The 14,827-nt window shown below is 33.9% G+C and overlaps 1 protein-coding gene across 2 annotated transcripts in view; it reads left to right on the top strand.

The window, feature by feature from the left end:
• The window catches only part of LOC149561875 (glutathione-disulfide reductase), a 200,890-nt gene that overhangs the window by 87,043 nt on the left and 99,020 nt on the right, over positions 1 to 14,827 (top strand). For both annotated transcript variants that reach the window (XM_089825405.1, XM_089825404.1), the window contains exons 4-8: positions 826 to 895; positions 3,997 to 4,068; positions 5,075 to 5,278; positions 8,849 to 8,922; positions 9,085 to 9,168. In XM_089825405.1, the coding sequence (XP_089681531.1) occupies positions 826 to 895; positions 3,997 to 4,068; positions 5,075 to 5,278; positions 8,849 to 8,922; positions 9,085 to 9,168 (504 nt within the window). The remainder of the gene's footprint in view (positions 1 to 825; positions 896 to 3,996; positions 4,069 to 5,074; positions 5,279 to 8,848; positions 8,923 to 9,084; positions 9,169 to 14,827) is intronic.

Below are 14,827 nucleotides of genomic sequence, written 5' to 3'. Positions count from 1 at the left end.
GCACAATTTATAATATTGCAGATTCAAGACGAGTGGTTGGTGGGATGATAGATTTGACAAAATCTTTGTTATATGGTTGTTTTGCATGCAATATTTGCAAGTCATAAAAGGATACACAGGTTCCAATTTGGGTGGATAAAAACTTTAAAGGATCTATTCATTGTATTCTTTTATTATAGCTTTAAATTTTGGCAATTTCCTTTAATTAATATGAAACAACCAAACTTTCCTCTAATCAATATAAACTGATTTGAATTAGAGTTGTTGTGAATATTACTTGTGAAGGAATTTGGATTAGGAAGGTCTTATATTATCTTCTTGCGATGCAGAGATGTAATATCAATTATTTTGAACAAAAGGTGCGATTAAGCTGGGAGAAAGAATTCATTTTACACACTTGTACAAATTAAATTGAAATCCGTCAGAGCTTTGCTTGTGAGAAGACTCAAAAGGGAATATTCATAATCATATATTTATGCAGTCTGCAGGCAACTGTCTTAGATTGATATGTTATTTGCATGGCACTTTTATTGAAATGCCGCATTAAGAATATTTGATGTCATTGATGCTATTTTTGTATGATATAATTTTGATGAATATGTGCTACAAGGAAAGAGCTATATCAGAAAATTATTGCTGTAAATTGTTGAAGCCTATATATATATATAAATTGGAAAAGAAGGGTAAACTAATGCTGACAATTTCCTGGTTTTGATATGATCTTGTTCTATGCTCTTAATGCATTGAATTCTGATATCGTCTCATGTCATATTATTCTTTCATAGCTGTACTGAATTGTTTCATTTTATTTTTTTGATATCACAGGTGCGTTATTCGTGGCTGTGTCCCAAAGAAAATTTTGGTCTATGGTGCATCTTTTAGTTCTGAATTTGAGGTGATTTTATGTTTTACTTGTGTTTTTTTGCTTGGAGCTTTGGAAGTAAGTTCTCAAATTTGTGATTTCTTCACCATGTGATCTGCATGCTGATTCCTATTTTTCAAAATAAGGCATTTGTCAATTGTAATCCCACATGATTTTGTAATAAGAAATACATAGATGAAACACGGACACAAACCTGTAGTTGATGAAAGTTTGTTATGTAATGGTAAGAAAGAACTGTTACTCTGCGTTTAAATCTTTTCCAAAAAATGAATACGCAGCCTTTCTTGATATACTCGTTATGCAATGGGGAAAATACTTATACTGCATATTCTAATGAAAAAGTAAGGATACATTGTTGAGGGTCAGAAACAAATTGATTTTGTTGAATAATACCATACAGTTAAATGTGTAAATTTTACTTTGACCACAACCTACATGCCACAAATGCTATACCTTCAATTGAGTCGACTCTTTAGACTTATCTGAAATTTGATTGTTTTGATGGATTGTTAAGAGAGAGACTGGCAAAGAGATGAATACAGAACTGTTTTGTTAGTAATATGTTCATCATCGTTTATGACCCCAACAAATATTTCTTAGCATTCATTTGAGCATTTTAGTTTCTTTGATGACCACTCATTTGCAATATTCCTTGATATAAATTTTTATCTTAACAATTTTTTTTTGGTGATTCTAACCAATAGGTGTAAACCATGCCAATGACTAATTTTTGCAAGGAGATGATCCTTGGGGTGCCAAAGCCAAAGGCAATTACTAATGATAATGCTGACTATTCTTGGAAGAGCAACATGGACCCTTGGCTTTTGTGTTGTTTGAGACTACTATATTGGAACACAATGTCTCAAATATCTCAAAGAAAATGTATCATATGTTATAAGCAATGGGAGATTACATGGTGTAGTCAAACAACATATTGGCTTTGAAACGGTGAACCACGAGGATGATTTCTAGGATAGGAACAACTTTGGCATGCAGTGACTTGGGAGAAATGTTCACCTTCTGCCTTACCATCTCCTTCATGGTGCCCATAGAACACCTAGGAGTCCCCTAACCATCTTGGGGATGCCAAAGCATCTCCCATGGTACCTAGTCAAAAACTCCAACTCAAACAGAAAAAGGTGATATAATCGTGAAAGTGACATTCATAATGAAGGTTTGTGTGGTTTTGGAGGAGTTATTTGTGTTTTCTTGCAAGGGATGTGCTCCTTGACAGCACTAGGGGCACTTTCCCTTGACTCCATACTTCCACCCATTGTTGCTATTGTTAATTCAATCGCTGCGATGTTATTTTATGTTTAATAGCTTGAACTTCACTTAGTATGCCAAGTTTCATTTACAATTCTTGTTCTTGATTTTCTCACAAAGTTCGAAATCTCCCTCCACCATTGTTAATGTTTGAATGTCAATGTTATCATTGTCATGTTCTTAATGTTTATTGCAAGTGTTAGCCAGGGATGCATCCCTAGTATTTTTTTTTCAGCCGTGCATGTCTGGGAAACATTCTGCGGACGGGGGACACCTAGGGGACTTTGACTTTGACTTCTAGAGGAAATCTGATTTTGACTCTCAAAGTAACACAAATTTGGCATATGAATTCTGCTCATTCTTGTATGTTAAGGTTCTATTATGCATCAGTGCATGCTTTATCCATGTTTTAATATGAATGTTTTAAATTTTTCTACATATTTTAATTTTCCTTATTGTCATATAGCTGTCCTCTTTGCCGTCCCCTAGCCATCTCCCAAATTGGCAGAAAAAATTGTCGTCCGAGAAAATTGCCTGCTGCTGTACCCATCCCATAAACTTAACATTGTTTATTAGGGTAAATTTTACATTGTATGTCAAAGTTCCATGTGCAATTCTTATAGTTTTTTTCTTACACATCTTGTAACTGATTTTTCAAGTACCACGAGTTTGCGCCGTATGTTCATCGCCCCACTCCACCATTCCCCTACCATAACCAAACTGAGGCCCTTGGGCCACTTGACCCTGAAACTCACCCCTTTGTCCTTCCATCATGAAACTCTCTCGAAGTATGCTTTGAAACAATCACACATTCACAATAAATGTGATGCATCATACATACCAGCAGCAATTATTAATTGGGCAAGATGCTAGAGGGTTAGAAGCCAAAGCTGTTAATTTTTGAGAAATCAATGTTTACTCTCCAAGGTATAACAAATATGCTTTAGAGGTGCTTGTGCGCTTTGCGGGTTCCACTTGATTTGTGATTATTGACTAATAATTTTTATGAGTTGAGTATGCTACAAAGTAACTACAACTTATGGAAAAATGGGAAATATTGTAAATATATATGCATAATCAAAACCACCTTGAAAATATGATTCTGAATGCTATACATTGTTCATAGCAATAATAACAGATTCTGTCAGTGGGAGTTGCATATTTAGTGCAGCTTCTAATTTGGTTTGACAAGACTTGGATATGGCAATAATACTGTTTTACAGGGATTCAACTGGACCTTTTTTGAACTAAGCATAATGTTCTTTTCATGACAGTTGAGTTGCCCTGATTTTGCATTTTCTGTGCGATTTCTCTAAGATAAAATTGGGCTACATGTGCAGGGAGCAGAGTCACTCTTTAAATCATATAGTATGAAATCATTACCGAGGTTGACTCTGGATCTCTAAATTTCCTAATTAAACTACACAAACTTTTAAGAAGAGAAAAGAAAAAGTTGAAATGCTGGGAAAAAAGATATCGAACTACAATATATTGGTAGTATTTTATGGATAATTTTGTTTATTTTATGCATATTATGGAAATATATTGATTTGCCATTAATATCAAAATTTTGAATATCATACATACTTTTGTAAGGCCATCCACAAGATGTAACAAACCCATGTAGAAAAACAAGAAACAGAAGACAAAAGTACTGGATCCTCATACCTACACACATATCAGGACTGACAACTCAATCAAATATATAATTAAGATGAGAGTTAAAGGACTTGGGGGAAATACTTATTCATTTGTTTTATTCTTTGATTTTCACTGGGGTTCCATTGAATTTGTTCCAGTTGATTTATAGGAAATACTTTAATTTATCCTTGTTGCATGACATCCAGGATTCAAGAAATTTTGGATGGGATATCAATGGGCCAATCACTTTTGACTGGAAAAGGCTTCTGGAAAATAAGGTATTGAAACATGTTTAGTATGATAGATAGAATGCTACAGGGCAAATTCATGTAATTCTTGTAATTGGTTTACACAAGGTCGGTCCAAATGATTTTCTATTTGAAAGGATTGTAGAGCTAGATTTCCATATTATACTCATTTCAATGCTTTTTTGATATTTACATAAAGGGATTGGTTGAGAATATGTTTTTGGAATAAGGTTTTGGTTTGTGTTCTGTTAGCAGCTTGGAATACAAATATTAGCTAAATTTTCGCATACAGTCTGTTCCTTTTTCTAATGCTGTTTCTAGCTATATCTTTAGAGTTGCTTCTGCTTTCAATATCTCACAACAGTTATATTTGGCTTCTTTGTAAACTGCAAGGAATCATTTTTTTCCTACTGTTGATGGAACATGATTATAATGCCTTGCCCTGAGAGAAGACTACACGGAAGTCCAAATTTCTTGTAGTTTTCAATGTTGAGCTTTATAGCTTCTTTTTAGGATTTGTTTAAAATGTATGGCCTTAACACTTACCCTGATTTTAAACTTTTTTTAGACTTCTCATGTAGTTTAAGTTGATCATCTAGTCCGACTTATTCTGCAAGTAGTAAGATATATTCTATGTTATGTTTTCCTCAAGCTGATACAACAGCTTATCATGCCTTGTAACATTAATCTTTTAAGAAGAATGCGTTTCTCTTTGATTGTTAAATAGTAATGCCTTCATTTTAATTGTTATCTACTTGGTCTTCCCAAAAGTGCATTTTTCTCATCTAATGGGTTGATCCCATTGTGCACTTTGTGTTCAAAACCATCCAATATTTTACTATTTTGGATTGACATCTAAAAATTTATTCAGTGATACTTATCATTTGAATTCTTTTTTGATAATATATTGCACAGTACGAGATAGTTTTAAAATTTGAGGGCAAGAAACCTGCTAGAATCCCCATTGTAAGACAGTGAAAGAGATAGCTTTCTTGATTATAATTATGTTTTAACTGCTTTTTCTCGACTATTACAGACAAAAGAAATAACAAGGCTCAATGGAATCTACAAAAGATTGCTTACCAACTCTGGGGTTACAATGTTGGAAGGGGAAGCCAAGTTAGTTGAACAGCATGAAGTTGAGGTGATACTTCCAGATGGGGCACACAAGCACTACACAGCTCAGCATATTTTAATTGCGACTGGTAGTCGAGCTTCACAACTAAATATTCCCGGAAAGGTAGTTTTCTGCTAAATCATCCATCTATTTACACAACTCTTTGTATGATCTAGTATTTCCGGAATTCTATGTGATTTGTTATATTTCATCTTTTCTATGCTGTATGTTTAAATATTCTTGCAGTCTCCAGCTCTTTTCTTCTTTGCTTGTCATCAGAACACATTATTGTGTGTTGTCATCACATATAATTACCTTCCTAATGTTCATGCATTACACATTCTGAACTCTTTATTTTTTTTTTCTGACTTCTGTATTGTCTTCTGTTGGGACTTAATTTATACTAAATTTCTGTATTAGATTTGAATTGTATTGTTCCCTGATAGGATTTGTTATTCATGTTATTAGATTTAAGCTATCTTTAACACTCATATCCAACCTTATTACTATTTCCACCCAAGGATGGAAGGTGTAGGTGTTATCCAAGATGCCTTGAAAACAACAATGGATTCCCTTAAAACTTATAGGTCCAAGTCTATATCATGAAGGCTTATCGAATGCTGACCCCTACCCTCTCTTGGGAAAAGATCCATTTGCTTGGATTCATACAAGCTCCTCCTTGGTAATATCACAGACTTCCCTTCTATTAATCATATAGTAATAGGATTTAAATATAATTTCTGTATACAATTATCAATGATATATATAAGGATCTCTCATCCTAATAGAATGCAAATAAAATATTCTGCAATTCATCATTGATTTATAGATAAATTACTGTATATCACTATGCTGTCATATGATACATGCCAGACATCTAATAAAATGAATCCTCTTTTAATAGGTATTATTGATATGTATTTTGAATATCAGATGTAAATAATTGTTTTTTTTCTATTCAGTGATCAATATGAATTATATTTAATAATCTCCTATTCTTTTGTTTCTTTTTTTTCTAGCTTCAATTAAGTTTGATTGGTATTATATATAGTGCATTTTGGGAATTGTTGCGAATTTGGTTGTATTCTAAGAGATGTGTGTATGGCTCCTCACATCTCTTCATAACAAATACGCAATAAATCTGTTTGTGTTGAGTTGTATAATGTAATGTCCCCTATTTGGAGGCTATCAATAACTATTTTTTATCATCCATTACTACACAAACAATTTGATTATTTTTAAGTAAACAATATATATCCTGTAATGCATCTAGTAATTAACATGTTTAAACCTTGATTCTTTACATCCCTCCTACACCTATCCTAAGGAGAATGTGGATTTACTTGTTGTAGGGTGCTGGACACCAATACATCCTCTGGTTTTACTCTGCCTCTACCTACACAACACCATCTATCAATTCTAAAGAGTATAATAAGAAAATAAGAGATTCAACTTTAAACATTCTAATTCCTTTGCAATTACTTATACATATAAATCTATTTATTATTATATAAGCATTTACTATCACATATATCCCTAATAAATATAAATAGTCCCATAATATATTTCTATAATCTTCTCTATCAAATTATCATTTATGTATTGAGTACCTTGTCATATATTAAAAATCCTAATACAACTCAATATCCATTCATCTTGCTAAAATTAATGGGTATACATCTTTATAAACATAATGTTTTAATTAAAAAGATGTCCCTTGTAATTAATAATTCTCATCACCTTACCTACGATGTGCAGTCATCTTGCTACGTGGCTACAAGTTTCTTTATTTCACCCCCCTACAATTTCGGTTTTGACTATTATGAATTGTTTTACTCTATGATTTTCCTTTGGAACTAATATCCATGTCAAATATAATATAGAGAATGTAACCTCCTTTGTATTTTGATCGCTATGGATGATGTCTTCTTTTTTGTTTCTGTGTTTTTGTCTGATGCCCTTTGACCCCGTTATGTCAATGGCTATATATGCCTTTGGACTCAAGGGACATGCCCCTTTGTTTACGTAGTTCATTGTGTAGGTAAGTAAAATAGTTTATTATTAAAATTCTTGTCATTCTATTATAAAACATTATCAGTTTAATAAGTTATTTAATATCTTTGTTATTTTGCATTTAGTGATTATTGAATCATGTTGATATTAAGATTCATTCATCTATTTAACTTTATGAAGTTAGTTTATTATATTTTGTTATTTCATTTATTAAAATTTATTGTTAACCTTATAATGATTATTATATAATGATGTTATTAATTTAAGAAATGATTATTACAATTATATTGATTATATGTAAATTGCAAGTAAAGCAATTGTGTGTATTACTAAATTAGTTACAAGAAAAATAATTATGTGTATTATTAGATTAATATATTGGGTGTACATTAATGAAAGTCCATGACAGCTTATATATTCTTAATAATCTATCATTATCATATTAGTAATATATTATATCATTAGACCAAAATTAATAATATTAGTTTATATCTTTTAGTCTATTATCTATCATTATTAGGCCTTGTGACATATAATAATTACTAAATATTATTAGTAGTAAGCTTCCTTGCTTGTACGTTGTCTTATAATATTAATCGAGCCACTTGGCCATGTAATCTTTGATTATCGATTTCAATACTTCGACTAGTCATTGCATTTGTAGGCACTGTTTTTCTTTTTTGAAAGGAAATCGTATCTTTTGTTCTTTTGTTCATTTTCGCTTGGAGGTGGGGAACTCTTACACTTCTGGGGCTGTGTGGTACATCCTATGTTTTGGGAAATTCTTGGGGTTTTTTGAGATGTGCCTTCTGTGTTTCTGTAATGTCCCTGGATTTCTTGGATGTATTGCAGAAAAACCATCTGAAAATTTTGAGTTATTTCAACACAAAACTAGATATGAGGTAAACTCTATTGTGAGCAAATGAGGGTGACACTCTAGCATTGCACAATTAAACTGAGATAATGTGGTTGGATTTTCAACTACGTGAACAATGAAATATGTTGCTTGTTTGGGTAATGTCTCTCAGTTTTGTTGTTGTGTTGTATTCTCTCCAATTTACAAGTAACACAGAGTTTCTCTTATGGAACACTATTTTGTTGAACCATTTCAAGAAATGGAGGCCATCTATTTGGTGGGAATATTACAGATTTGTTTCAAGGACAATTTTTCTTTATCTTATTTGGGATATTAAAACTGTTGGTGTAACTCTCTAATTGAAGTTGCCATCTAACTAAAGGATCTTAACACATAATCATGACCCTTTTCTATTACTTAATGCAAAGAAAATTGACTTTAAAACAAAAAGAAAACTGTTCTTAGTCTTGTCAAGGGCAAGTTATATTGCATGGTCAAAATCTGGATGTGATGCTCAATTGTCGTAGCTGTGTAAGCTGCTGCTGAAGTGTATACTATCGTTCTGTCTTATAGAGCTGTCCAACTACTGTTGAATCTTAGTAAACTGAATATACAATGTGCACAATCATGGCAAACAGAATTATGTATGCATTTATTTGGTTGATCTTGGTATGAGAAGCAAACTAGTTGTTTTATCAATTGATTGTCCTATAGTAGTATGTAACAAGATTGCCTTGTTTTAACAGATAGCTTTGTACTGTAGCATTATAAAACTACATTATTTTATCTCCAAGTTCATTACTTTTTCATTGATTAATGTGCAGGATTTAGCAATAACTTCAGACGAGGCATTAAGTTTGGAAGAGCTACCTAAACGAGTTGTTATTTTGGGTGGAGGGTATAACCTTCTTTGCATTACGAGACCTTTTTTAGAGATTTATATTGAAGATGCCCACTTAAGTTTATATGATTCATGCTAATTAAAGTTAAATATTCCCTGCTTTGATGCAGCTTTGTCTGACAGTTGATGAATCCATTGACCTCTGGAATTGTTTTGCAGATATATAGCTGTTGAATTCGCTGGAATATGGAATGGAATGGGCAGCAAAGTAGATTTATTATATAGAAAAGAGCTTCCATTAAGGTATAAATATTTGTTTGAAATGTTTATGGAACACTGCAAAATTCATTCATTTGCTGTCATCATTCTTTTTGCTTTCTAGATTTCTCATTCACTATCCTATTGTCTGCAATTACTATTAGTATCTCGAACATTGAATGATCAAATTGGTATTTCATTATGAAAGAACCAATCCAAATATCTTGAAGTTCAGCTCTTTGCTTATTGCAAGCAAATTAGGTATTCCATTATGAAAGAACCAATACAAATATCTTGAAGTTAAGCTCTTTGCTTATGCTCTTCGCTTATTGCAAGCAAATTTGGGTGACACGTTTTGCACCTTGGAAGAAGAAAATGCCCTGAGTTATGAGCTTGAATGATTTTCTGTTTGATTCCTAATTACTAATTCATAGCTCTTAATCATGAAGCTTCTTTTGAGATCTTTAGTACAAAATGTCTTTTGGTTTTGTCCCAATTTTCTTTTGGTAAGAAATCCATAGCAGAACATTCAATTGGAGCATATGAAACTGTAATGTCCCTTCTCAAATGACTGGTCATAGGGAGTCAAATTATAGGCTGCCATATCTCAAATTATAAGCTACAATTTATAATTAATAAAGGGAACAAGTGAAATATGGCCAAAATGCTAAATTACAATGAATAATAATTATAATTATTCATTAAAATATAAAGAGGGGGGCCATACTAAGATATAACATTATATCAACCTAGGTAATATTACATAGGGAGCTATTTAAATATTGAATGAAGTTGTATTAATTCTTCTAAGTCACTTGGAAGGACACATCTAGAGATATCGACTGCTTTCTGGAGTTTGAATTAGAGTATGGGTTGGGAATTGAGGATCATTATTCATTACTTCTTTTTATCATATCAAAGGTTTGTGGAGATCTGCAATTTCTGATTACAGGATGAAATCCTGTATTGCCTGGTCTGGACAAAACCCTTGTCCATGGAGGCATACAAATGATGTAACTGAGCTAGGGTGGCTGCAATTTATGATATAAGGTAAGCACTGGGAAAAATAAGAAGACTTTACAGTGATTTTGGCATCCTTTTCTCAGACCCAGACAACTCATTTCTCCAATCTGAGACAATTATCATGATGGCAGCAATTATCAGCTTCATTGGAATACAATCAGACAGGATCATTATTCATTACTTCTTTTTATCGTATCAAAGGTTTGTGGAGCTTTGCAATTTCCGATTACATGATGAAACACCTGTATTGTCTGTGGTCTGGACGAAACCCTAGTCCAGTGGAGGCATACAAATGATTTAATGATGTAATTGAGCTGGGGAGGCTGCACTTTATGATATAAGGTTAGCGCTAGGGAAAATAAGAAGAGTGTTGATGTTTGGTAGCTTCAGTTGCATAAAGTATGAGACTAAAGTGCAGGAAAATATATATTACATATATGTGAGATATATAAAAATTAAATATATATATTAAATATATGAGATATTATATAATCAAATAATCATTTGTTATTATATTAATTAGTTAATAATGGATAGACATGTCTCAGGAGACATGTCTCTCCATGTCTCTGCCTTAATATAATTAAGAGTGATATCGTTGCCATTGGAAAACATAGACCATAATAGTGTAAATATTCTGCAAATTCTGTTATTAAATCAGACTTAGATAATACCTTCTATGCTTGTTGTAGATGATCTTCTTTATCTTCTGAATGTAAGAGGTGTTATCAGAATATTAAATGCTGTTCTGAAATTTGTTTCATCTCTGCAATAAATTCTTATAGGTAGAATTGCTTAAAGGAGTAGACTTATATTTCTTGTGTGTCCTTTAACTACATTTCCATCTTATATAAATATCAAACCAAAGGGTATGTCTCTCTAAGAGACATGTCCCTATCTAGGTTGGCCATGGTTAGTTTATCTAGAATCAGCGCTCAAGGGAAAAGACATTAGTTAGTGTTTATCCTAACTAATCAAAGACAAGTTAGACTTATCTAAATAACCCAAGGGAGACGCCTATCCTTACTAAGACAAGGCAATTTATATATGTAGCCTATCACAATGAAGGCATAGGTTACTTACTCTGATCTGTACGGTCTTTACTGTCAGATCAGCATGATTAATAAGTTACAGAATTAACACTTCCTCTTAAGTTAATAAACATACTGAGAGATAACATATCTAGCATCATCAATTAAGATGAATAAACATAGATTGATACTCTATATCTATCTGAATCTTCAGAGTATGTGATGTCATGAACACATGATACTATGTCATGTTACTAAACTTGGAATATGACATATCACTGATAGTAGTGATAACAGTATTGCAAAGAATATAATATACAGGCTAAATCCAGAGAATAATTAAATTCTTCATTTATCCAAGTTGTGACTCATAGGAACTGGTATTCCTATATCACAACATGATCCTGAGTTAAGATCTACCAGAACATAGAATAAACTCCAGAGAATAATAAAATTCTTCCTTTATCCAAATTGTGACTTATAGACATAAGATAAGATAATGATATTAATGTCCAACAAAAGACCAAAAAGAGGTCTATGGGATTGAAAGATTACAAACAGTTAGGTTGAGACTAGCAGGAACACACAAAGGTGTCCGAAAATAAACGAAAACAACCAAAACAATAACAACCAACAAAGAACACAGAAAACGCTAGGAGTCTTTCTTGGGTGAGAAGAAATTAGTCATTGAATGATACACATGCTAATGTGTGAGGCACTGGATTGTCTCTGGCTATTCGCAGAGGAGTGTCACCGGTGCAAATACCCAGAATGGGATTTGACACATCTAGAAAGCCCATAAGAACAAATAGAGCTGGAAGGCCTTTTTACACCCCGCAAAGGAGATAATGGTGTAAAAAAGGCAGTAATGAGCTGAGTAGATGAGTTTCGGTGAGGAAGCAATGATTGGATCGTGCTATCACGGAGCGTGGTGGGCTCACAAAGATAAAGTGCAAGGCATCTTTGATCATAATAGCTGAAAAAGTCGTAAAGAGAAAAGCACTCCCGGAAAAGACAGAAGAATCTCTCTTTGATCTCATAGTAAATAGGGCATCGAAAAAGGAAATGAGCCTCATTCTCCATCTCCCCTAAAGTACATAGCATACAGATCTGCTGCCCACTATCAATATGATGATCAGTCTGAGCTCGAAGAGGAACCAACTTTGAAAGAACCTGAGGAGATCCATAGGGCATGAGATCATCTCCGTGAAAGGTAGCTAGGACAGACAATGTTCCCATCAAAAATCTCCAAAAAATGCTCTGCATAAAAGGACATCCGTGGGCGTAACCCGCCAGGAGTGTTAACCCAGGTAGTGGTAATGTAACGTCTGTAGATATCAAAATGAACATGCTCATTCAACTCCTGCCGAGAGGGGAGAAGATAAAAAGGGGCATCCAAAGAGAACTTAAAGGGGGGAGACGCTCAATGTCAATCCCAATTGAACACAGTAAAGAAGAAACCTGTGCATACCAACATCGTGCGCGAGAACCAAATTTAGCATCCGCAGTAGAAACAAAAGAATAGTAAGTTAAATAGGAGTAGCGGTTCCGGCCCCCAGTAGTATCCACAAACTCACGAAGACGATGAAGGAACCAAACCAAATAAAAAATGGCCGCGAGTCTGAAAGGATGAGCACCAAACTCAGCAAAAATGACCCTGTGAGGAGTGAACCTATGGCATCTGATGATGTGCCTCAAGAACATAGTCTGAACCCTCTCAATCAAGGCCCAATTAGAGCTAAGAAGAGAAGGGCCATAGACCACAGATCCATAAAGAACAGTCGGCCGCACAAGAGCATCTAAGAGAGATAGCTTAGATGAGGTATCTTGGAAGTGATGCTTGAAACACTATTTCTCGAGCAAAGCAAGAGAATCCATACCCTTATTAACTCTAGGCTGAATAGCTGGTCTCGTACTAAACCGCGGACCGGAAAACATAACCCCCAGATATGTGTAGGATGAAGTGATCTCAATCTCTTGGCCCTGAAAAATGAAGTGAAGATGAGAAGTCATTAAACCATTAAAGACCATGACCCGAATCTTACCCAAGTTAACCACAAGCTGTCGTTGATCACAAAATAAAGCTAAGCCATCAAGAAGTCTTTGTAACCTATCAGGAGAGGAAGCAAGAAGAACCACATCATCCGCAAAAAGGACGGAGATCAAAACCTAATGAAGAAAACGATCATCCCCTGGGAGCAAAGACTTCAAGAGAAAGTCTTCAAGCTCATTGATATATAACCGAAATAAAGTAGGAGAGAGAGGACAACCTTGTTTAACCCCAATGGTACTATGGATCGGATCCAAGAAGCCTAATCTACATCACAATTTGATCTTGAACTCACCTAGGTTATACAATAGAACTCTACTATTTAGCACATTATCTAAGAGATTGTCATCTCGCATAATGTTGTTCATACAAGTGTTCATTATCTCAGAGATCATCACCTCTAAAATAATGAATACAAATGGTGGAGCCCATAATAGTCAATAGGTCGACAATAAAATTGCTTTATTAATAATTTAAAGAATACAAATGGATTACAATTCAACCATACCAAGTCTTTTCTTGAAGTGATCTATCTTTACTCGAGAGAGGGGTTTGGTGTGAATATCTGCTGTTTGATTTGCAATGCAAATGTATTTTAATTTTACAATATTCCTGTCTACCATATCTCTTACATAATGGTAAGGAATTTCGATATGCTTGGACCTGTCATGGAAAATTGGATTCACCAAAAGCTTGATGGAACTCTGATTATCACAATGAATAATTGTAGGATTCATGGCTTGACCAAATAATCCCACAAGTAGCTTTCTAAGCCAAACTGCTTCCCGAGAGGCCATCACTGTTGCAATGTATTCGGCTTCTATGGAACTTTGTGCTATTGAAGACTGTTTTCTACATATCCAAGATATCATTGCTGATCTTGAACTGAAACAACAGCCTGAAGTACTTTTTCTAGCTTTAACACTTCCACCCCAATCCGAGTCTCTGAATCCATGTAAATCTGAGTGAATTTTCTCATATTTGAGCCTAAGGTTAAGAGTGCCTTGTAAGTATCTCATAATGTGTTTGACTGCAACTAGGTGAATCTCCTTTGGCTCACACATAAACTGACTTAAGGCGTTAACAGCATAGCAAATATCAGGTCTTGTATTTTCCAAGTACATAAGGGACCCAATCATCTATCTGTACAGTAGAATCTATGGAAGGTGATTCTGCTGTTGCTTCTTTAAGTTTATGTATACTAGTCTCTTTTGGAGAAGACATAGACTTGCAGTTCCACATTCCAAATCTCTTCAAGATATCTAATGTATATTTCCCTTGATTAAGTATAATGTTGTCAGAATTCTGTCTTACTTCTAGTCTTAGGAAGTAATGAAGGAGTCACAAATCAATAATACAAGAAGATCTCTCTTGGGAGGAAGATTTAATAAGAATATCTACCAATGTTGGCATTAAAAAAAATGCAAAGATGGGAGGTAATCAATGATGGAGGAGAATAGCGAAGGGCAAAAGGATATTAAGTCTGACCAAAGACTCAAGAGTTGACAAAAATCTGTGCAAGAACCACCAATGTTTATAAAAAGCAATAGACAGTGGGAGACCTTAATTGAGTCATGAGCAAATTAATTTTGCAACCACT

This window comes from Cupressus sempervirens, chromosome 4, assembly GCF_028749045.1.
Source record: "Cupressus sempervirens isolate cs-2001-9-10 chromosome 4, ASM2874904v1, whole genome shotgun sequence".
NCBI lineage: Eukaryota > Viridiplantae > Streptophyta > Pinopsida > Cupressales > Cupressaceae > Cupressus > Cupressus sempervirens.
The sequence above is the reverse complement of the archived record's forward strand: the minus strand, read 5'-3'. Positions and strand labels throughout refer to the sequence as shown.